Here is a 23,008-nt window from a genome sequence, read left to right as displayed (position 1 = left end):
AATCACTGGAGTGGTGCAGCAGGAGGAGGAGCTGCTGCTGGAGGTGAGGGGAGCTGAGCAGTACCTGGGCAGCTGCAGCTGCACTAGGAGCAGCCCCACCAGTAAGCTATGTGCACTGGCCAGTGGACTGGAGCACAGTGCAGGCTGCCCCAGGTGGGGCTCAGCCCCATGTGGTGTGCTGTAGGGGCAGCCATGGGCTGGATTCAGTTAGCTGGTGGGCTGGAGTCCTTGAGCTATTTTACCCACCCTTGCTCTAGAGCACTGGTTTCTCAACCTTTTTTCTACTGGGACCCATTTGCAAAGGTTCCCGACAGTCCCCCTAGGCCATGCTAGTGTTCCTCACTCCCAACCCACAACTTGCTGCCCCCTTCCCGCTCAGGCCATTGTGCAGTGGCTGCAGTGGCTCTGGCTCATATGGGCAGCAGCAGAGTGAATCCAGCCCTGGCATGGACAGGAGGGAGGAGGAGGGAGGCCTGTGGCAACCTCCACCCTGCACTGGGGCTGCTGCGCCACGCCAGGCAACCTGGTCGCAACCTGGTCACAACCCCTCTCGCCCCAGAGCAGTATCTCCCGGCCGCTGCACCCTCACGAACACCCAGCCCAGCCTCGCAGCTCTCCCTCTGCCCTTTCCCTTGCTGGTAGGGGCAGGCGCCTTCCTGCCGCCATTCTGCCCTGCCGCAGTCTTAGTGCTTTCCCAGGATTGGCCTTTCTCAACCCTTGGCTTGTGACCCTCTGAAATCTTCTTGTGATCCACTTTTGGGTCATGACTCACGGGTTGAGAAACACTGCTCTAGAGGCTTCAACAAAAACAGGGGAGGGACAGTCATTTACACATGCAGCTTGAATGGCAATTAACTGAATTAGCCCCCTTGTCCCAGGGGAAAAAGTGTTACTGCGATACTTCACAGGTTCTTAAAGTGGGACAATGGGTTTATGTGTCTGTAGGGTCACAGAAAAAAAGCTTTATTGCAAGAGAAAATCCTACTGTTTTCCATCTTAAATAAGACAAATGGTTCCCCCTCATCTGATATATTTAGTCTAATCATCTCTATTTTTATCTGATAGTCTTCCCTCATTCAGCCACTAGCAAGCAGTTCAGCTCCTTTCTTGGCAGCTCTGTGTTCTGCTTGGTCATCTTTTTCCTTATTCCCACAGACCTCGCTCTTGCAAGTCTTTGTGCTTGCACATCAGAATAGTAAGAAAAAAAGCTTACTTTAGACTTCAAGTGAGAATATAGAGACTCAAGAATAAACATCAGGAGGACTGTGAATTACCTGAAGTTGTCTCCTCCTCTGCACCACTCCTTTGCATATAAATGTTTGGAATCATGGACATGTTTAAGATGACAGACATGTTTAAGATGACAGACATGTTTAAGATGACACGAGTGTCAGTATGAACTTCATCAGGCCAGTGATATGTATGATTAGTCACACATTCTGTCCACCTTCATTCCACCCTCCCTAGACCCACTCTTGCTGCTGGTCAGGAATAACATGACAGTCAGAGGATAGCATTCAAAAATTGAATTGATAAATGATTTAGTTGATCTCTCCGTCACTTGAATCTTGAAGCTCTCTGCACATGTACTTTGCAGAATTGAGCCCCCACAGCCATGTTAAGCTAGTATAAAATTGTGGCCAATGCTTTCCATTTGCATAGTGAATGAAGTTAGTTAAAATCAGGTACTGCCAATCTAGCAGGAAGGGAAGGAAGGAAGGAATAATGGATCCCACCCATTTGAATAGTGATCCTGGGGGTGGGAAGCAAGATGGATAGGTTTTGCCCAGGCAAAGCCCTCTGTCATCTTGGATAAGTCTCTCTTGTTGAACACCAACTTTTATGTTTGTCATTATGTAGATTTGACCTGAAGACGTTGCCAGTTGATTTTGTTGAATGCTTGATGCGATTCTTACCTACTGAGAATGAAGTGAAAGTGTTACGGCTCTATGAGCGGGAAAGGAAACCTATTGAGAATCTGTCTGATGAAGATCGGTTCATGATGCAGTTCAGTAAGATAGAGCGGCTAATGCAGAAGATGACTATCATGGCCTTCATAGGCAACTTTGCAGAAAGTATCCAGATGCTGACACCGGTAAGTGAGACAGCTTACAGAACTTAGTATCTGATGGAGTAAGCTGCTGCCGACAAAGACTTATGCATCTCTGACCTAGTTAGTTTATAAGGTACAGATCTACCTTGCCTTCTGTACAACCTGCAGTCATCCAGAGATGAAATTAGAATTGACCTATAAAATGTGCTGAGATTAGGATTTCGTAATAAAAATCCTGAGTCCCCCCTGTCTTTCCACACTGTATATCACTTTTTAAAAGATAGATTTAACTTTTTGTGTTTTTTTTTCACCATTGCCCACCAGCTCTAGTTGCTCAGAAAAAGTTCACTGGAAAATATTTTAAAAGAAAATGAGGGAAAATGTCTTGTATTTTTCAGACCAGTCTACTTCTACTGTAGGTTTAAGAATGTAATTACAGTAATCACAGCTGAGGTGGTTAAAATGCTCTCTTCTTGGGCTCTACACACTCACCTGCAACAATTTTCACTAGGTTAGCTCTATGAATTGAACTGATGCAAAGTTTAAGTGATACATTTCTAGAGAAGCACTTAACATCCTGATGCCCTTTTTACAAAGTCAGTAGAGACTGTTATAGATAAAAGCTTTGAATAGAAGAAAGGAGAGAAAAGAAATAATCAAAGAGAGCAATTTTTTGCTCTGATTACAATTCAGTGTTGTTATTACAATACTGCCAAGTGCTTTAAGTCATGGGTAGGGCCCCAGAATAGATCTCCCATTAGAATGAAATGACCATAGCACAAAACTGCCTACAGCATTTTTTTTAATGGGCTACATTTTTGTTTTCAGAGACAGTTATCCTAAGGTATGCCTGCAACACTTGTACATAGGACTGTTGTGCTTGCAGAATCCATGGGTGTGTGTATGGATGTAGGTTCAGATTTATAGATAAAGACATTGGGACACAGGTGATTAAAATAGAAATCATATTTTTTTGAATCAGTTGAAATCAAGCAAACATTGTTTCATATTTTTGCTTCTCTGAATGTACTCAATGTAGTACATTTTTCATAATCTCAAAGATCATGGCTTTGTAGAGTCATATTTGTGGTTTATTGCACCATGTTAAAGTGCAAAGCAATCCATAGATGGAGGGAAGGAGAAATTCTGTGTTTTGATATTTCTGAGCAGGCCTGAAAACAGAGTTTTCCAGTATTTGACTGTTCAGACATTGATTTTATGGCTAAGTTACATGTACTAACTATACTTTTTTGCCTTTAGCAACTACATGCAATAATAGCTGCATCTGTCTCAATAAAGTCATCCCAAAAGCTCAAAAAAATACTGGAGGTAAGCATAATTTTATTTCAACAAATGCCTTTAACAGTAAATGTATTTTAATGAATAACAGTCCTCGTGTACTGAAATGTACCTGCATTTTTACAGTCAAAACTTACCCTCCCAAGTGAACAGTGTCATGCATATGTATTCATATTAACCCTTTCTGTTCCTCTGGTAGATAATCTTGGCCCTTGGTAACTACATGAACAGCAGTAAAAGAGGAGCAGTTTATGGATTTAAACTACAGAGTTTAGATTTGGTAAGGAGTGAGCGGGGGGGGGAAGCAACCTTGCTAAGACCTAAATTTGGGTGGGAGGATGCTTACTACTGTTTTCTTCATTGCAACCCAGCACACACAATAGTGTTAGTGGCAGTTTTGCAATAGACTGTACATGCTGTTGTCTTAACTGCTGACTTTCAGCTAGGCTGCCCTTCGGGGTATGTGGGATCTAAAAATGGAATAAAGATGGAAAGTATACAGGAGCTCCTGAGGGGTTGGGGAGATGCAGGTTTGAATGCCTTGGATCAGTGATGACCAACCTTTTGCCCCCAAGGGCCTGATCTGGCACATGAAGTCAGAGCCCAAACTGGTGTAGGACCAGATTAGGGTCACAGCCCTAGCCCCTCATGCCAGATCATTCCTGTGGCCCTGGCCCTGTGCACAGGGTCATATCATCTGACCTTCAAGGTTTGGAAATCTGGCAGCAGAGAAGTCAGGGCAGCATTATTTGCCTCCACTCGCCACCACCACATTTCCAGACCCATGAAGAGCCCTGAAGACCTCATGACATGATTCCATGGGCTGGACCTCACCTGTTTTGAGCACCATAGCCTTGGGCTGCTAAAGCCTAGCAGGTTCATCAAAACTCCAGCTCACAGTTGAGACAATTATTGTGCTGCTTAACAGATGCTTAAGACTATGACAACAGGTCAAGATGAGTGTGCATGGCTAGAGCTAGTGGAAAAAATCACACAGCATGCAATAGTCTGACTTTAGCTAGTCTCTCATCTTTCCAGAGAACTATAGGCAATTCTAGTCAGCTTTTAAAACAATGGGAGAAAGATAGCTCAGTATCGATTCAGTCAACCTCATTACATCTTAATCCAACACTTCTTTTGCTTCCAGCTATTAGAAACAAAGTCAACAGACAGAAAACAAACATTGTTGCACTATATATCCAACGTTGTGAAAGAGAAGTATCAACATGTTTCCCTCTTTTACAATGAACTTCATTACGTGGAGAAGGCAGCTGCAGGTACTGTAACCAACATACTACTAGGGGAACATGAACTGTGTTCTGCCATCTATTGCCATTCTATCTCAGGAACCATCTAAAGAAAGATGAGCAGTTTATTTCGTATGGAAATTAGCCTTGTGATAAAGCCACTCTTTAAGATGCATAGTAGCTGGTACCAGAAGAAGGTTGGATAAATAAGAATGTGTGGCTAGATTCCTGCAAAAAACGAACAAATGCACCAAAAACAACTCTTCTAATAAATGGTGTTCATTTTGTTTTTGTTTTGTCATACCTCCTGTATGCCCCTGCCATGGGCCAGGACTCCAGTGTGTTAGGCACTGTACAGACACAGAGCACAAAGGCTAGCTTTGCTGCAAAGAGCTTATCGTCCAAGTAGTTTGCAGTGGAAGTTGAATCTTCTAATAAAAAAAAATACACTAGACCAAATGGACTGACTCAGTGACAGTTTAAATTAGGATAGGTACATAGTTAAAAGAATACAAAGGTAAAAGACTACAGATGGAAATCAGTATCAGTATTACAAGCACATCTAGTAAGTGTGTGTTAGCTCTCCACAATGGTGTCTCATGCTTTCATCAAGTCCTTGAGGTTTGCCATCACAAAAAAGAGACAGCTATTAAGGACTGAGAAATGTCATTAGACACCATTTTGTAAGGATTGCAAGTTAGAGGTGCTTGCAGATGAATGGAAGAAAATGAAGAGAGTGGCACCAGATAAAGACTCTTTGTATAATAACTATTTCTAAATCACTGATTATTGATCAGACTTTTGCAGTTCTTAGTTGCTAGACCACTTTTGTGTTAAAAAATAATACAATTGATACAAATACTGCACTTGAAATTATTAAACGTCTCTTTGGCCTGGTCTTAAAAGTTATAAAACATATCTTTGGTGGACAATCTTTGTTTTGCATTCTTCCCTTTTATTTGAATAGCTGTCACAGGATTGGCGTCAGAAATAGAGTTGATGAATATAGCATACAGGTTTCCCTCGCTTTATGCGGGTTCTGTATGTGTGAGTTTGTTCTTATGCAATGACCCTTTTTATACCAAAAATTAGTTATATGCAAGGTACATTCACTCTTACGCTATCGGTGTGGTGGAAGCTTGCAGTCAGCTACTTTGTGTGGTGCAGAGTGATACACACTAAAATATAGGTTTCTGTGTGGATCTGTGCTCCTCGCTTGTCCGTGATGTGTGTTTCTGTGGTTGCCATCCCTTTACGGCTTCTAAGCGTCCTGCTAGCATATCTCCTACCCCTTTCCCTGGTCCATCAATGAAGCCTTCACCACCCTCTCTTCATACTAACTAAACATTCACCACCACCCTGTGCTTGTGTGTACTGTCTGCTGTTGGTGAGTACTGAAATTGTCTTGTAAAAGCGGTAGATATGGGTCTGGGGGTCAGTACAGTCAAGGTCTTGGAACATATCCCTATTTGTTAAATTGTAAAATGGGTTCCCTTTATGCAAATTTGAGTTATTTGCCATTTTCCAGGAATGCATGTACAGCATAAAGCAAGGCAAACCTGTAATCAATTTTGCAAACATTCCTTCACATTTTCAGGTTGATTGTGCTTGCATCAGTCTGAGTTTGATAAACTGTAAATAATGAATGTGTTTAAGGAAGCTGTAACTATGAGTGACTATTTCAGTAATTCAGAAAAAAAAACTTAAAAAAAAATGTACTTTCATGATGTCAGTTTTTAAATAACTGATTTTTCTCAGTTACTTACACTTATGGTAAGACCTTCATTTGTAAGCTAGAGCCCTCTTTAGCCCTTAGTAGACTCAAGGAAGCTGCATTCTTCAACTGCATTGGTGGTTACATTATGGGTTGTGTACTTATCAAGCACTACAGATGAGACAGCCCTAGACAAGAATTTCTGACTGTCAGACATTTCTGGTACAAACCATCACTGCAGCAGCACATTTGTGAATTTTGTGTTTAAGATGCATGATGATGTTGATGAAGAATTTTGTGCAGGTTCCATGTTACTTAATATTTCTGAATAGTTACCATGTGTGCAAACTTGTTCTGTGGCCTGATTCTTACTGACCTTCTCATTTGGAAGCTAGAGTGTAAGCAGGCATGTCTCCACATGTGCATTTAATGTGCCCAATTTTAAGGCACATTTAGGGCCCGTGTCTACACGTGTGCACCCTTAATGTAATTTAAAAATGGCAATCATAGGCTATTTGAGAAGAAATTTGATACCTGCGTAAAGCAGGTATTAGATTTATACGTGACCAGTTAAATTGCATTAGCAAATTTGTAGACGCACTAAAGTGAACTAACATGGTGTGTGTCCATTGACTTGGGACTAACATTAGTCCCAAGTTGGTCTGTACACCTGTGTTAATACACATTAGAATGTGCACCCATGGACGCGTGCCTAAATCACCTTAGGCTCATGCACATTAATTTTAGAGGCATCTAAAAGCACGTGTAAACATGCCTAGCATGTAGCAGATTGTTGGTACTCTTACTGCACTGGTAAGTTAGCATTTTTGTTTGCATCTTAGTGTCACTTGAAAATGTCCTGCTGGATGTAAAGGAACTCCAGAGAGGCCTGGAACTGACCAAGCGAGAATACACTATGCATGACCACAATACTATGCTGAAGGAGTTTATTCAAAACAATGAAGGAAAACTAAAGAAACTGCAAGATGATGCAAAAATAGCACAGGTATTTTTTTAATCACAATTCTTGCTAAAGACCAAGCAGGAAGAAGCTGAATCAGAGGTATTTCTCTTTGTTCAATTTGATTTAGTCTTCAGCAAGCAGTGGAAGAGGTTCAGGATCAGCAGAGTTCTTGATTAGTTTCTGGGGGTGTTTATGGTTCATCCACTAAGGCCAGGTATAGCCACTACCACTTTTACTGGATCAGTAATCGGAAACCTATCTATATCCATAACAGAACTGAAATTCTGGACACAGACTGGTTTAAAAGTGGTGGAACCCAGTCTAAGATTTGTCGTGTCTTGCCCCCCACCCTCCCCCAGTAAATCTGTGTTCTGTTCACTACTGATCAAAACTACACTGCTGCCATTATTTCGGAGATCCCAAAAGATTAGCCAGAATGTTGTTATTCAAGTGAAAAAAGCAAGAGTAAAATTAGTTTGACCAACAAATTAGCAGATCAAAACAAAACTCTGTAGTATCACTGAACCATTAAAATTGGAGATGGGAAAAACCTGTTCTGTCCCACTGCCTATGCCAGATGGATAGCATATTTTCTTGCATTGTATAGTCTTCTTTTGAACTTTCAAAATGAGGGGCTCACAATACTCTTGGGAGAAGATTCCACAGCCTCTCACATCACGCTGTTAAGAACTTTTCTATATTCTCTCTCAGACCTGGTTCCACCAACTCTCTACCCGTGGAATCATCCAGTCACCAAGCTCTGAATATTGGCTTGTATTACTTAATTCCCTAGAAATACATCCCTCCAGGATACTGATCACTTTGTCACTCTTCTCTACACACTTTAATTATACCCAGGTCCCTCTTCTCAGACAGACCTTTCAAACTAGCTCATTGAGGTATTCATCCCAAAACAGTCTCCCCTTTGCAGGCAAATATGACTCACAAACTTATGAATTAGAGGTGCAAATATGAGTGCTTTTGCCAAACACATGCCTGTGTAGGCAAAGCAGCCTGGGAAGAGTGTGGTGATCCGTCATATTTGCATCCACACTTAGTTTTGCAGATGCGAAAATGCAGGCAGGAACAGATACCATGCAGAGGAAGAGAGGCTGACAGTGTCCCCCTTACGACCTGTATGGGCAGTGAGTTCATTTTGGAATCCATAGAGCTCAGTAAAAATGTGCTTCTTACAGGATGCCTTTGATGATGCTGTGAAATATTTTGGGGAGAATCCCAAAACAACCCCTCCATCAGTCTTCTTTCCAGTCTTTGTCCGATTTGTAAAAGCCTACAAGGTAAGCAGAAATAAGTTTGCTTCTCTGATTTGACTATGACACGGAGAGCTGGTGGCTTACAGAACATCTTATCGCTCCCCCAGCTTCAATGGAAAGGTACAAAATGAGAGAACAGTGTGACCCATGAAAGAGCACAGCACAGCAGGGTTGTGAAACAATAAAACCAGCATAGAGCATATAGTTGTTTTAGGATTTTACAAAACAAACAGCCATTTTCTTAAGACTGTCTAAGACACTGAACCAAACTTTGGAACCCATATTTCTCAGAGAGGTCTTGGCAAAGGTGTATACACCTTTAATATTAGAGCTTGCTAAATGCCTACACAGTACCCTTTCTCTGCTTTAATGCACATAACTTGAGCATGAATTCCTGAATTTTTAACTAATTTTTGTGATAAGAGGAGGTTATTCGTGTGTAGTAGTTTGTTGCTAAAACATGAAATTTTTGGTCCTTATGATGAACAGCAAGCAGAAGAGGAGAATGAGCTGAGAAAAAAGCAAGAACAGGCTTTAATGGAAAAACTTCTGGAGCAAGAAGCATTGATGGAGCAACAGGACCAAAAGGTATGATGTACAGGACTTTGTGTTAATGTTACTGGAATATTTTGTTTCTAAGGTAAGGAACAATTCTCTGCCCCCTAGAGGGGTTTGTTAGCAAATGGTGGTAAAAAGGCCCTATAACAGTGGATCTCAACCTTTTTAGACTCAAGGCATCCCTTGACATACTCAAGGCACCCCTCAGAAAATACCAGCTCCTAGTTTTCACTTGTTTTTTAACTACAGAAGAATAATAGAGCAGTTCTTCTGTTGCAAAGGACTCAGAAAGATCACAACAGTTAGAATACTTTCAACGCTATGAATTCCTATGTGAAATCTCTGGGTTTATCTTCTGGACCTGACAGTGTTGACATTGTACTGCACCCTGCAGCACCCTTGAAAGGAAGGATCTCAAGGCACCCCTGCTCTAGAGAATCACTGCTCTATAAAACACCCTGGCCTTATGTACATATCTTCTCCTAGCCATTTGTAATTCTTAGCTCAGGGAATGTCATAACTAGTAATCTTGGTATGCTATTCAGAATTTTTCTTTTTATTAAAAAAAGCTTGTAAGATACTGCTATTATCTTAGTCAGCCGATCCCAGAACAGAATAGAAATAAAATAGAAAGGAATCATTCTGCCCTATCTGCTGTACAAGTTGCAGAGCACAGATTAGATTGGAAAGAAAGTATTCCATCATCTAGCCCTGCAGCAGCTTTATTCCTTAGCTTTAACTTCTAAGGCCTCTTTTTTTTTTTTTCTCTATATGTTGACTTTCTCTTGACCCTTCTATGTATAAGCTAACATGTAAAAGCCTTCCTCCCCTTTTTCCTGTTCCAAAACCTATCTCAATAATATTGTAATTGTCCTGGCCAGGGTTTCCATTTTATAGTGAGCTTTCTCCCAGCATGCAGTCAAGGAGCTGGGTCTTTACATTTGGCAAGGAGAACCAGCTGTAGTCCTAACAGCCAATTTGTCAGTGGGTGCTTTAGGTAGCATTTGCCAGTGGGTATTTAGTTCGAGCTGGTAAGTATGCTTCACTGTAGTTCTGCAATCCCTTTCTGATTCAAAAGGAGCATGCTCATTATGTCACTTCAGCAGTGCATTACAGATTTTAAAAAATGCAATTAAATAAATGAGGGAGGAAAATTAAGCAGGGGACAGCAATAGGATTGATAGCTTAAAGAACACTTGCAAACTTTGACCTTCCTCCTTTGCAAGCAGAGACAAATGATCCTGGTCAAAGGTCAAAGTTTCTCTAACTTCTTTGATCTGTAAAATTTGGATTAGTTCTTAAGCAGGTAATGTTTGTAAAATGCACACACTTGAATTTGACTTTTTGAACACTCCAGAAAAGGGGAACTTGGCAACTGGATGCTACTGGGTATCACTCTTCACTGAACTTTGTTCCCATTTCCTTTCAGTCTCCTTCCCATAAAACAAAGAGACAGCAGCAAGAGCTAATTGCAGAGCTAAGACGACGGCAAGTCAAAGATAATAGGCACGTGTATGAGGGGAAAGATGGTGCCATCGAAGATATTATAACAGGTAAAGGAATTTTGTCTTGGAGGCTGAGTGGCTGTTTCACAAGCACCATCATAATATGGCTGCATGTAGATTTCATCTTAACTATTGTAAAGCTTTACAAACAGGTATGGTTTACATGTACCTTAGAAAGCTGGTTCTAATGATGTGAATGAACTCACCCTTCTTAGTAGTGTGTAACAAAACCTAGTAACCAGATTTAGCTGGTTTCAGTGCCCTGTGCATTTTCCATAGGCCTAGGTCTCAGACAGGTGAACTTCGTCTCAAGTTTTAGGTTCAGCATGTTGTCATGACACACTTAGAGCTTGTGATAAGCTATAGAAAAAATCGGTCTGATGCAGATAGACATTCTCCCCATACATGCATGCCATACAAATCTTTCCTTGCAAATCTTTATCCCGCAAACCAAGTGACTGATGTTTAATGTTATTTAAGCGCTTGCTTTTTCGTTCAGATGTACTAACCGTAATTGCCTTGTGCTAATGCGCAGCCGAGGACAAATCATTTGGTCAGACCTGAATGATTTATAACCCTGAATTGCTATGGTTTTACTTCTTTCTAGTTTGGGCAAACTAAAACTTTGTACTTGCCACAAACCCTAGGTTGTGGGGAGTATAGCATATAGCCAGAGGTGATTAGAACACTGCATGCAAAAAGGCTCCTGTGATTAAAAGAAAAAGATGTCTTCTAAATTATCTTGTGTTCAAGAGTATCCTTTTAATATATATAGCTGTTCTAATAGTTGAGTTTATTCTGTACCCTTGGAGTGGAAGGGACAGAATGATAACAATCTGATGGTTTTGGAGAACACTTTTTCTATTGCACTGAACCAAAGAAAAGAAGGTATTTGGCCAGGTTTTATTTTGCTGGTTTTTATGATTTTTTTTTTTTCTTGAGAGAAGAAAGCAGTTTTAGCACTTGAAGCATGAAAGAAATTTAAGGCTTTTCTCTCCTGGCAAGCTGCAGGGTTGTAACTTTCCTGCAGTTTTCAAACCAAGATTTGCTGAGGCGCTGTCTGTGTCCTTCTAGTAAAGACCCGCAATATCATATTTAGTCAATTTCAACAGAGTTAAAAATTATCAAAGGCTCTAGAACTCCCTGAGTTGCTCTGCTGTTTTCTTCTGTTACAAACTGTGCTTTGCCAACCAAAAACAGGTTTTAAATATGCTCAGAGGAATGTCCGATGCACTGATCATTACCAGATCCAAGTATTGTTTTAAATTGGAGAGCCAGAAAAAATGTTCCAGGTCTGGAATATGCTAACCTGAATGATTTGTAAGCCACCATCATGTGGGACAGTCCTCTCTGAATTAGATTGTAATGCTGAACTTCCAAAGCCAATGACAGCTGTGAAATATGAACATCTTTTATTTGGAGCCTGCTTGAAATTTCTTTGTTCCCACAGAAACCCCAGCCTAGCAAATGCTATTGCAATTAAATAACTGATCAGAACATGTAAAACCATCCCAGGATGTCTTTAACAAAGCACTAACATTGTACTAATGCAATAGATCTTTGCTTCTTACTGTGTTCTGTTTGTCTTGTTTGGCTATTATTTTCCATGCAGTGCTGAAGACAGTGCCCTTTACTGCTCGAACCGCCAAGCGTGGCTCTCGGTTTTTCTGCGAACCTGTTCTCACTGAGGAATTCCATTACTAAACTATTACTCTTTCACATCTGATGCTCTTAAAAAAGGTTGCTGTAGGTTTTTGACATTTCTCCATTTGTATGGATCTCAGCCAGGGCCACATGAATGTTGAATGGATAGTCATATTGTCTGCTGTCCACTTGGAGTTGTATTTTATGTCGTCATCTCATTGCATGTTCTTGTGTTGCAGTAACCTTTTATTTCCTCTCATCAATTTTGTGCATGCTACGTGTGATCTCCTATCTCAGAGGCACTATTATCAGCTTGACAAATGCCATAGAACAGCAAGTGGTGAAAGTCACAGCCTGCTGCCAGAGCAAAATCTTGTTGGCAGCTTTATTGCAGTACAGATCCATGCAGTTTATGAGAGACTCGTTGGGTCAAATGAAGTCTTAAAAGTGGCTGTTCACTTGGTTTTTCTATGTTATCTTTTCTGGGCTTTCAAAATTTCCCACTTTGTGCAGCAGTTTATGTTGTATGTTTGCAATACCTAAGATTGCTATCTGGGAGCAGAATTACAGTGTATGTGAGCTGACTGGGACTTCTCTGGGTTTTGCTTCCTGGCTTGAAAGTTACTTGTGCTTCTGGGAGGAGCATTAATTTTATTTTATTTTTTCAGCCATTTTTAACCAATGCTTGCATGTATATGTCTGCATGTAAGATAAGAAACAAACTGAACACTAAATCCTCTCTCATTCTGTCACACTCACTTTTGTTTTTCAGTTCCATGCCAGCTGGATTTAACACGATTGGAAGTTAACAAGCAAACAATAGTCATATGTGTGTCCATGGTACATGTGCCTTCAATGGCCATATGATGGGTATTGTGGAACACTGGATGTAGGCTTTGGTTTCAGGCCCTAATAATGGCAATGCCATATAGCAGAAAGTCCTAAAATTCATTGGATCATATAGTTCATTCAGAGTCAAATTCACAGTCTGATTCCTGTTTGGTCAGAACCAGCTCCAAATACATTTTATGGACAGACATTTGAATGTGGATGGGGAAATTAAGGGAAACATTGAACTTTGTTCCCAAGTCTCTGTAGCAAGCACTTCCTGATGAAAATCTTGGCATGGAACTGGATAGTCTTTTTCTTACAGCTTGCACCACAAGGTGTGAAAGTGTGTATTTAACACAGCATGCGTCTTAACACTGTTGTCGTGGATTAAGAAATCAGTAACTTGTAGAGACAACTGTGTTTCATTTCCTACTTTCGCAGTATGTATATTTGAGAGCTTCTTAATAAGATTGCAAACTATAATCCGCGCAATAGTTTTTGCTCTTTCAAGTTAATTGCTGTATTATCTTCCTGGAGCCAATCTTCAAAGCAGCTTGGAATTTTGTTAGCAAAGAGACCAGGGTGGCCATCTTGTCCTTCCTTCCTGTTTCTAACCTCCTTTCATAGCCTTGGCCTTACCCTCTTCTCTTGCTCTATTGGCTAACATGCCTGGGAGTTTTGAACGCTGAGTTGAGTTGCTCTTCATTTTCCATCCCATTTTTTACTTAACCATCATTTTTGTGTTTTTGTTTTCTTTTCTGTTTAGCCCTAAAGAAGAATAATATCACTAAATTTCCAAATGTTCACTCGAGGGTAAGGATTTCTTCTAGCACACCGGTGGTGGAGGATACACAGAGCTGGCAAGCATCACTTTTTACTTAGCTTCCTCCTCTCTCTGTATGCCAGACAAATTGCTGATTAAATGTGGCTAAATGTAATACTGGTGAAAGTAAAAAACCATGAGCTACACTTGTAATCTGGGAATGTGCCTGTGTCTTACAGACATCTATCTCTGCTTTCACATTGCTGTTTTGTAGAGTGTGGGTGAGGGTGAAAGACATTTCTGCTGTCAGATGTCTAATTGCAGGATCCTCTCCAACTTAATTTATAATGTTCTTGTTCAGAATTAGAGGTGTGACCTTGCAGGGAGTCCAAGAAACCATGTCTGCTGACTGTCCCCTGGGCCACTGTAGTTTCCTTGGGTACTCTATTTCTACCTGTGACATAAAAGCCATGGGGAGCTCAGAGCTGCAGAGCTCCTCAGGGAAGGCAGCTCACATACAATAAATGACATCCCTGTACATCTCTGCTTCTGATTTTTAATCTCTTCATTTCCTCCTAGGGCCTGCAAACACCAGTGTTACTAAAATTTAGGGGCATGGTAACCCACTTGTGTGGCTTCAGCAAATATGGGAAAAAAGAAATGGGTTACAGGTTTGAAGTTCTTCTGAGTGAGTTGGGTATTTCTCTCTCCCCCAGTTACTTCTCTCTTCATCAGTATAGTGGATTTCTAAACTTCTCCCATCATTACTGTTTGGGGAGGGGAGAAACACAATCTCCTCTGTGACAGAGCCCTTCTTGAATTGTCAGCAAAGAAGAGGGCACTATCTCAGCAACCCAATCAGCCAGTGTATAACTTGGAAAAAAGAGATCTAGATGGAAGATAGGTGACAGGTGCTTCATTGCATTTTCCAAGCTGTGGAAGAAGACAGAGCCATTAAGTGGATTGTTTAACATTTTTGAGGTATGGTGCCCTCCTTTTTCTCCTCTTCCATGGAGGGAAGTTTGGCTAAGTTTTTTCTAAGATAGTTGAGTCCTGTCTCCACAAATGTCTCAGCTATTCGCTGGTCCTTCACTCTCCATTTGATGTCCAGGCTGTTCTGCTTCTCTCCAATCCCAGGCCAGCTGCATGGTCATCTAATAGAAGATGGACTAGAAGCTGTACAGATGAGTATGCAGGCAAAAGCTGAACATGACAACTTCTCCCTCTGCTGTATAGAGTTGGGATATACAAGACCTGCCCTTAAATGGGCTCTCTGAGCCATTTTTTTGGGTGCAAATTCAGATTTGGAGAAGGCTTCAGGTACCCCAGACCAACTGAAATTTATTTGCTGGCAGAAGAAACCAACCTGTTAGGATTTACAGAGTATTCTCAGTACATCTATTTGTAAGTTTTAAGTTTGTATCTGCATGCAGCAAGAATAGTGACTTGATAACTGCATATTTTTCCTTCAACAGTCAAGTTTAGGCCACCTACTATAGAAAAATATTTAAAAGTAGTCCAAATTCCAAATTCTCAGTATTTTTTATATTGTGCATGCTCACTATATCCCTTTATCATTCCCAAGAGGCTTACTTTCATAATGGGCAACTAGGAGAGAGTGGGAGCTAAATTTATCCTGACTTCACCAGGAATGGAGAGAGGTAGAGCTGGTCATGCAGAAATGAAGCCCCCGCTGTGACTGCATCCAAGTGGAAAGTATCACTAGATCAGAACAGGTTAGCAGCAATGGGACAGAAGAGAACTTTAAATTCTTGAAACACAGTAACTCCAGGGCATTTACCTTTTCTATTATGTATCATCTCACCAAAGATAGATGTATATATGACATAAAAACATTCTTGCTTTGGCAAAAACTTAAATCATCATTCTGCTTTGTGTGTGTGTATTTATTCAGCTTCCAACCCTTTTGAGAGGGGGGAAAAACATGCTTTATCAGTCAAAATGCAGTGATTGTAGTGGTTATTTATAAAATACCAAAAAACCAAAACAGTCTTGCTAAAACGTTTTCTCTTGATGTTGCCTTCTGCAAACTCTTTCCTAGAAAGAGTCATCACCAGTCAGTTGGGGAAGTATTTCAAGCTTGATTCATTTAGACATGAATGCCACCAGTATTACCTTTCTTCTGAGCATCTTATTAATAATAGGACAAATCAGTATTTGCTCAATTCTGTTCTCAAAGGGTTTTAAAGACCCTTCTATTCTTTCGACACAAGCTGCTTTGATTGGCTTCCAGCAGAACTTTTTTTGTCTAGACAGAAGTGTACATAGTTGACCCATTTCTGATATGCCATTCCCTTTTTGCAGATCTTAGAAACCAGCCCTACCGACGAGCCGATGCGGTGAGGAGAAGTGTTCGACGACGCTTTGATGATCAGAACTTGCGCTCTGTAAATGGTGCTGAAATAACCATGTGAGCTGGAGACCTGCATGTGTAAAGTAGAGGGTGTGCTTGAATGATACTTGTCCACGTGAACTCTATGTGCTACCATTTAATTACAACCTGGAACACAGTCAAAATTACCTTCTAAAGGGCTCAGACATAGAAAATGCATAGGAACGTAAAAGCGATGGGCTCTCCACTCAACCATAGCTAACAAGTGCCTAAAATTGAAGTACCTACTCAAATTAATCAAAGCAATAGGACTTGATTTGATTGGGTATCTTTGTACACCAATACATTATTCAGTATTTTTAACCAAAATGTAAAATACATGTTGTATTCTCTCTCTCTCTTTTGTTGTTATTGTTGTTACATGCAATTTAGTGGTTGGTCTTCAATAGCCCTATTTGGTTTCCTGATAGGCTGTAAATAAGTATTACTTGGATGCCATCTGCTGTGGACTCAAGCTTTTAAATGCATTCCTGTGCTGTCTGCTAAGGAATTAACCTTAAGCTTCAGCTGCACTTACTAGCTTTTATATATAAAGGCTTACAGTGTGTAAGAAGGAAAGAGTTACAAACATAACTAGCTTTTTTATCATACAGAGATTCCGCATCAGTGTAAATAGGATGTGAGAACCTGTCATTCGGTGAACATGTGGTTTATATCAAATGAACACCTATTCTTTTTATATGCCAGTGTGCAATGTGGGGAAGCATCACGAGGGAGGGAGACTTAGAAAATATGAATGCATTGCAAAGTTACATGAAATGAGAATGTTGTATAAGATTTATTCACTATGGTCTTCAGATAGAGGCAGCTTTGGAATAAGTGTATTTATTAATTAGCACTAAGATATTAACATCTCAATAATCAGTATTAGGATTTCTGAGGACCATTGCTGTTCAGTTATTAGCACAGTGAAATAATCTTGTGCCCACTAGAGAGGATGTTAAAATTCCATCTACAAGCCTAGTTTGCATCATTTGGTGAAAACAGTAACCCCCTCACTAGGTTTTTCCTTGACAATCGAATTCAGATCACATAATGTAAAGGCACACGTATTCAAATGGAGTCAGCTTCCAACTTTTCAGTAGCTGCAGCTATGTTGGTTACATTCAAAACTTTAAAATGGAGCTGTATGCATTAAGCATGGCACCATTACTAGGTACCTACTGGTTCAGATCACCCTTGAGCTGTAATGGAATTTTGTCTGATCCTGTCATGGCAGGGCACAAGACCTGCTCCAAAGTCGAGAACTGGACTGAAGGTAAACTTGTACTTTCAGAGGAGATGCATTTTGCTTATAGCTTATCTTTCCTGGAAGCATTGCCACACTATGTTAATTGTAAAATTTACTGTATAGTATTTAACCACTGAGTTTCTTTTCTTTTATGTTGTGCTTTATGTGAACCACTGGTGAAGGTCCCCTTTTCCTTGGATAATGTGTAGTTATATGATAATCTGTTTTTAAATGTACAGATATTTTGCTACAAAATTGGTGCAGTTTTTTATGGTTTTTACACTTCTCTAATTCCCACTTTAGCCTCTGGGTAATACTGTAAATATTGTTTAAAAATGCATTGGCCTGTGCTATACAATCTGAATGTTATTTTAACTTATAGTTTTGTTTTGTTTTTATATTTAACTAAATGAACAGTTTGCGGCTCAGAGTTACCACATTGACTTCCGCTTACCTATTTACCAAACTTTTACATTAAAACTGCCACCTGTTCTCACTTACAGCTATGTGTACTTGACATGCTAAAGAGAACATGCCAAGATTGCCTCTTTCTTCACTGACAGTGACAGAAGTTTTCAAATCTGTACAAGAAACAATCAGTTTGGCAAAGTGATTCAAGAAGTTATTAGTCAAATGGTCAAAAGCATTTTCTCAAAATGTAAACTTGAAAGGATCTTGTAACTTAATCCTTGACAGCAAATAATGTTACCAGACAGGAGGACTGTAATACTGGCATGTTCTCTTTAATGTTTTTCTAGTAATAGATCTGCTTCCTAGCAATATTAGAAGTGTTTTATAAAAGCAGTTCATGTTACTTTTCTGGTCTGTTCCTGGCATATGATCAAATAAACTATTTACACTACTACATGGTAATCCATGATTCTTTCTTAGGTTTATGCTGAGTTGTGAATGAACTTTACAGAGCTTGTTAACACTAATGGATCACGGGGGGTGATGAAGCAACTTACAACTCCCCAAAATAAAGCACAGGCTTCTGCCATAAACTACCACTTTTTTCAGTGTGAACATCTCCATTTCGAGATTCCAATTTTTGTTCTGAGAAACACTGCGGACCCCGCTTCCCCCCATCTCCATCCAACCAGTACTTACGCCACCTACTGTTGGGTGCTGGCAGTACTGCCAGTATTATAAAGCAGGGAACATAAAACTCCAGTTAGCATTTTTTTAAAAACGTTAAACAGCAGCCATTTTAATCTCCAGTGAATTTATATTAGGGATCAACTTGGACTAGCTCATTCTTTCCTTATCTTCTCTTCCCAGGATGTAGACATTGTCCATTTCTTGATAGAGCTGCCCAGACACCCAGTCCTTCATTTGAGAGCAGAAATTTGAGGGAGGTGAGGAGGGTCCATTCATGGGTCAGTATTTTTAAACCTTTTCTTGCAGCAGTGGAATCAGGAGTTTATTCTGTGTCTGGCACTAGTAAACTCACAGAAGAGCTTGTGTCTAAACTTCAGCACCCTAAAAGGTGGTAGTCCTGGAGTTTTTTTCATACAGCTGTTCACCTCCACTGGAAACATTTGCACTTTGCTTCCCAAGATATGGATGTGTACATTTTGGCTAGGGACAGAAGTTCCACATAAACCAGTTCAAGTGATCAGAAATTGGTTTCAACCTGTAACAGAACAGAAGTTCAGTGCACATAAACCAGCTTCAAAGGTGCTAAAACTGGCTTAAGATAAGACCCGGTCAAAGGTAGTATCAGACTTAACTGATTTGGCTCAAACTAGTTTATGAAACTTCTGTCCTAGACCCCTTCCTGCTTCAAGTTAAATCAGAGTTCCCCAGCATGCTTTCAAGCCCTGCGCTGGGCTGTGCTGTCTGCTCCCGAAAGCAAGGCTACCCCCGGCCCCTGGCTGGAACAGTGCAGGCTGGCTCACAGTTCCCCCTCCCCACTCCAGCAAACCCCTGCTGGGGTGTGGGGCCAGGGAGTGGTGCTAAACTTGTCTTCCCAAGTACAGAGCTGCTCTGCTCTGCTGGCTTACTTAGTGCTGGATGCATCTGTGGACTAAAAATCCCAGAGACACTTAGAGACAGGAAGTGATGAGCAACCCTGCAATCCTACTGCTGTTATTTTGGGACTGCAAAGCCCAGAGACCTTGGGGGTGGCAGGAGGAAGCAAACACACAGCCCATGCTGGCTACATGTCAGCGAGCTGTGCTCTAGCAGCACCCCCCACCCCCGGCTTTTTGCTTATGCCATTGAAGCCAAGTGGCTGCATTTCCTGCATCAAGTGATTGCCTGTTCATTGGCTTAGCAATTCAATCTTTGCAGCTTAAATTAATTTGCAAAGACTGAATCAATTCAGCCTCAGGCTTTTTGACTATCTGTACTTAGCTGTCATGAGGAATGATTCAGAGTAATTCCCAATCAGCACATCTCCCAACTTTAACACTGCTTCCTTTGCATCATCCTCAGCTAGTTCACACCTGGTAGACTGTAGCATATCCCTTTTTGAAACTACTTCAAATACAAGTTCATTCATACCCTCAAAACCAAGTCAATTTAGGGGACAACGCTTGTACAAGTGGCATTTTCCTACAGGTCCAGTCTAACAGACCGCAAGAAGCTATCTACACACTTGGCCTTCCCCAGCTTTTGGAGAACCTTTTTAGATTCTCCAAAATCTTTTTAGATGGACCTTTTTCTAGATCTTTTTAGATGGAGCTGAAGGGGGTATATTTGTCTCAGGATCCCACTGTTAACAATTCTAAAAGAACCCTGCTGCTTGGGAACAGGGGAGGGACACACAGGACAGGAGAGAGCAGCGGCACAGGATCCACATGACATTGGAGCAAAACTACTTTCACTTCTGTAAGGAGCAGCTTACCCATGAAGCAGATTTTTGCTAAGACTTGCTGAACAGGATCTAAGAGTTATCCAGACAGCACCTTTCTATTGGTGTTCAGGCAGTGATCTGGGCTACTGCGTCAAGGCTCCTAGTAAGCATCAGTGTATTCAGAGATAAGCTTAACCATTCAATTGGGGAGGGGGGGAAGGGGAGTAATTTACCAAGACTATACAGGAAGTCAGTGGCAGACCAAGGGATTAGGAACTAGGAACCATGGACCTGTGCAGAAGTTATACTTATCCTGTGTTAAGTACGCATGCTGGAACGTTTTTAAAGCCATAGCTGAACACATTCACAGCATGTTGTGTATTGTAATGACAGGTCCTGCTCTAAATTAACTCTGGATGGATTTGGGATCAGATTAAAGTACTTTAGGATACAGCACTTTTTTCAATTTCTGTATCCTATCTATGAGTCTTATTCCAGGATGTAAAGATTTAATCTGCGATATCTGCATGTTTATTATAAAGAGGAAAACCTATAATATGATAAGACAGCAGGCCACCCCAAGTATATGTTGTACATATCTTTCTTGGTTCATCTGGATTTTATTACCAGTACCTTTTATTCTTAAACTTGTACAAACTTATTTGAATACAGTCAAAAAACTTCCAGGATGCTTTCTTTGCAGGGTTATAGATTTTGCTATTAATTTATTATAAGTTTAAGAACTATATAAATTTGAGCTTTTATATACTTAAAAGTGGTATAAGTAATGTAGTAATGGTAATGTAAGACAGCAACAAGTCAAGACCAGTTATGTCCTTTTTAAAAAAAAACAGTATGTCCATTCTTTTTTTTTTTTTTTTTTCAAACTCACATGTGGTAATTCTATAGGCATTTCTCCTTTTAAAATGCAGCTCTATAATCAAATACTGACTTTGAAAGTATATTTATCTCTGACTAATTTCAACAAGTCGTTGACTGTCCTCATCTAAATTCCTTGGTAAATTTCAAGTCTAAGTGTTAAAATAATACTTTTTGATTAAGGAAAAAAGGCATTTGTCTTCATTGCTGCACAGTTCAAAATGAGAGGCTAATGGCAAATGAGAAAAATAACTTGCTCTTGTAAGCACTTAATTCCATTATGCCTAATCCAAGTTTATATCAGCATAAAGGTTTGTCTTTACCAGGTTCCAGCTTCCTTGGCAGTAATCCTGTGGACAGACTACATTAATATCCGAATCAAAGAAAAGTAATTATAACTCTTATATTAAAAAAATTCCTATCAAAGTTTGTTCTTTTCTTTTACCTCTTTTCCCCATTATAATGGTGGTTTTAAAGTAGGGGCAGACAAAATCTATGATGAGAAATTAATTAAAAAAATAATTGTTCAAGCAGAATTTCTTTTAATACATCTGCAAGATATAATGTTAAAATCAAAAGAACAACATGTCAATGTGTCTTATAAGGTGGAGAACAACATGCTACAAATATAAGAGAAGATAAATGATAACTACTAATTCACAAAACATGGAGGATCAATTAAAAAAATAAAAGCTCTTGTAGCTAAAATTCAGATTTTTTTTTTTAAAGACTCAAAATATAAATCAGTGAAATTGTGGATTCAAACAACCTGTAATCCAAGAACCACAGCATAACAGCAATTGCTTGGGAGTGAAGTAAAACAGGCATTTTAACTTCAGTTGTGTGCAAAACAAGTAAATCAAATGCTGAAAAATGCTGATTTTTGAAAAGTGTTAGCAATCTGCATTTACAGGTTTGTTAAAGTTTCCACTCATCTAGCCAATTATCCCTGTAATTTCAAGGCAAAGTTAACCTTAAAAACCAAGAGATTGCGATGCCTTCTGGGAGGAGGGGGGCAGAGGCTCTGAAGAGGGTTGTTGCTGTTTAGAACGACAAAGGATTATGCTTTGCTGGACCACTGTACAAGGATGGCCAGCCTAACCCAATGCCTGGACAAGTGGGGCAAGGAGGAGAGAGGAGGACAGGAAAAATATTTTCTGTTAACAGAAAATAGGTTGTCTTGCCAAAAAGTGATTTAAAAGGTAAAGACTGCAAGATCTGATTGAGAAATAAAAAACATTACATTAGAATAATTTACATTTACAGATTTTTATTTTTAATGGAAAAATAAAGACAAACCTTTTAAAAGTAATATTTACTTAGAAACATGTTTCTTCATGTAAATTATGCAAGGCAATAACAAAATATTTTACATAAAGTCTAACTGTTTTCAAAACCATTGGCCTTTCAAAACTGCTGAACTAAATTTAGTATTTAACACTTGCCCAGATCTACATCAATGTAAAACCAAATATTATACATGATTAACTACTTAAGTACTATAACCCCAAATTCTGTTCGTTTTTAACTAGAGAATAACTACTTGTTACAATATCTGTTTGCTTTTTAAAATATAAAGCACAAGAAAGTGAATTTTACAAGGTTAGCAAAATATATATATAGATATGTGTATGTATGTATATATATATATATATATATATTTATATTAAATCTAGACTGATTTAATATAGCCACAGTCCTGGGAACAGCAATTTCTGGTACTGACCAACTATCCCACAACTTTCCATGCTTGGGACAGTTGCTGGGTAGGGTGAAGAAATAAAGGACAGTCCCATTGCCAGTATTTTAGCTCATTTGCAACTTCCTGGCTAT

General features: G+C 39.9%; 1 protein-coding gene across 9 annotated transcripts in view; it reads left to right on the top strand.

The window, feature by feature from the left end:
• The window catches only part of FMNL2 (formin like 2), a 318,749-nt gene extending 300,388 nt beyond the window's left edge, over positions 1-18,361 (top strand). For 2 of the 9 annotated variants that reach the window (XM_019522402.1, XM_019522398.1), the window contains 10 exons: positions 1,861-2,095; positions 3,314-3,382; positions 3,552-3,632; positions 4,500-4,629; positions 7,156-7,319; positions 8,474-8,575; positions 9,041-9,139; positions 10,539-10,662; positions 13,856-13,902; positions 16,178-18,361. In XM_019522402.1, coding sequence (XP_019377947.1) covers positions 1,861-2,095; positions 3,314-3,382; positions 3,552-3,632; positions 4,500-4,629; positions 7,156-7,319; positions 8,474-8,575; positions 9,041-9,139; positions 10,539-10,662; positions 13,856-13,902; positions 16,178-16,216 — 1,090 coding nt within the window. In that variant the 3' untranslated portion in view covers positions 16,217-18,361. Of the gene's footprint in view, positions 1-1,860; positions 2,096-3,313; positions 3,383-3,551; positions 3,633-4,499; positions 4,630-7,155; positions 7,320-8,473; positions 8,576-9,040; positions 9,140-10,538; positions 10,663-12,226; positions 12,361-13,855; positions 13,950-16,177 lie in introns of all 9 variants that reach the window. The other 7 variants (XM_019522401.1, XM_019522395.1, XM_019522399.1 and 4 more) reach the window with 4 other exon arrangements.
• The last annotated feature ends 4,647 nt before the right edge of the window (positions 18,362-23,008 follow it).

The sequence above is a fragment of the Gavialis gangeticus genome, unplaced genomic scaffold (assembly GCF_001723915.1).
Source record: "Gavialis gangeticus isolate Ggan-Ray unplaced genomic scaffold, GavGan_comp1, whole genome shotgun sequence".
Taxonomy (NCBI): Eukaryota; Metazoa; Chordata; order Crocodylia; family Gavialidae; genus Gavialis; species Gavialis gangeticus.
This window is presented reverse-complemented; position numbering and strand designations above follow the sequence as displayed.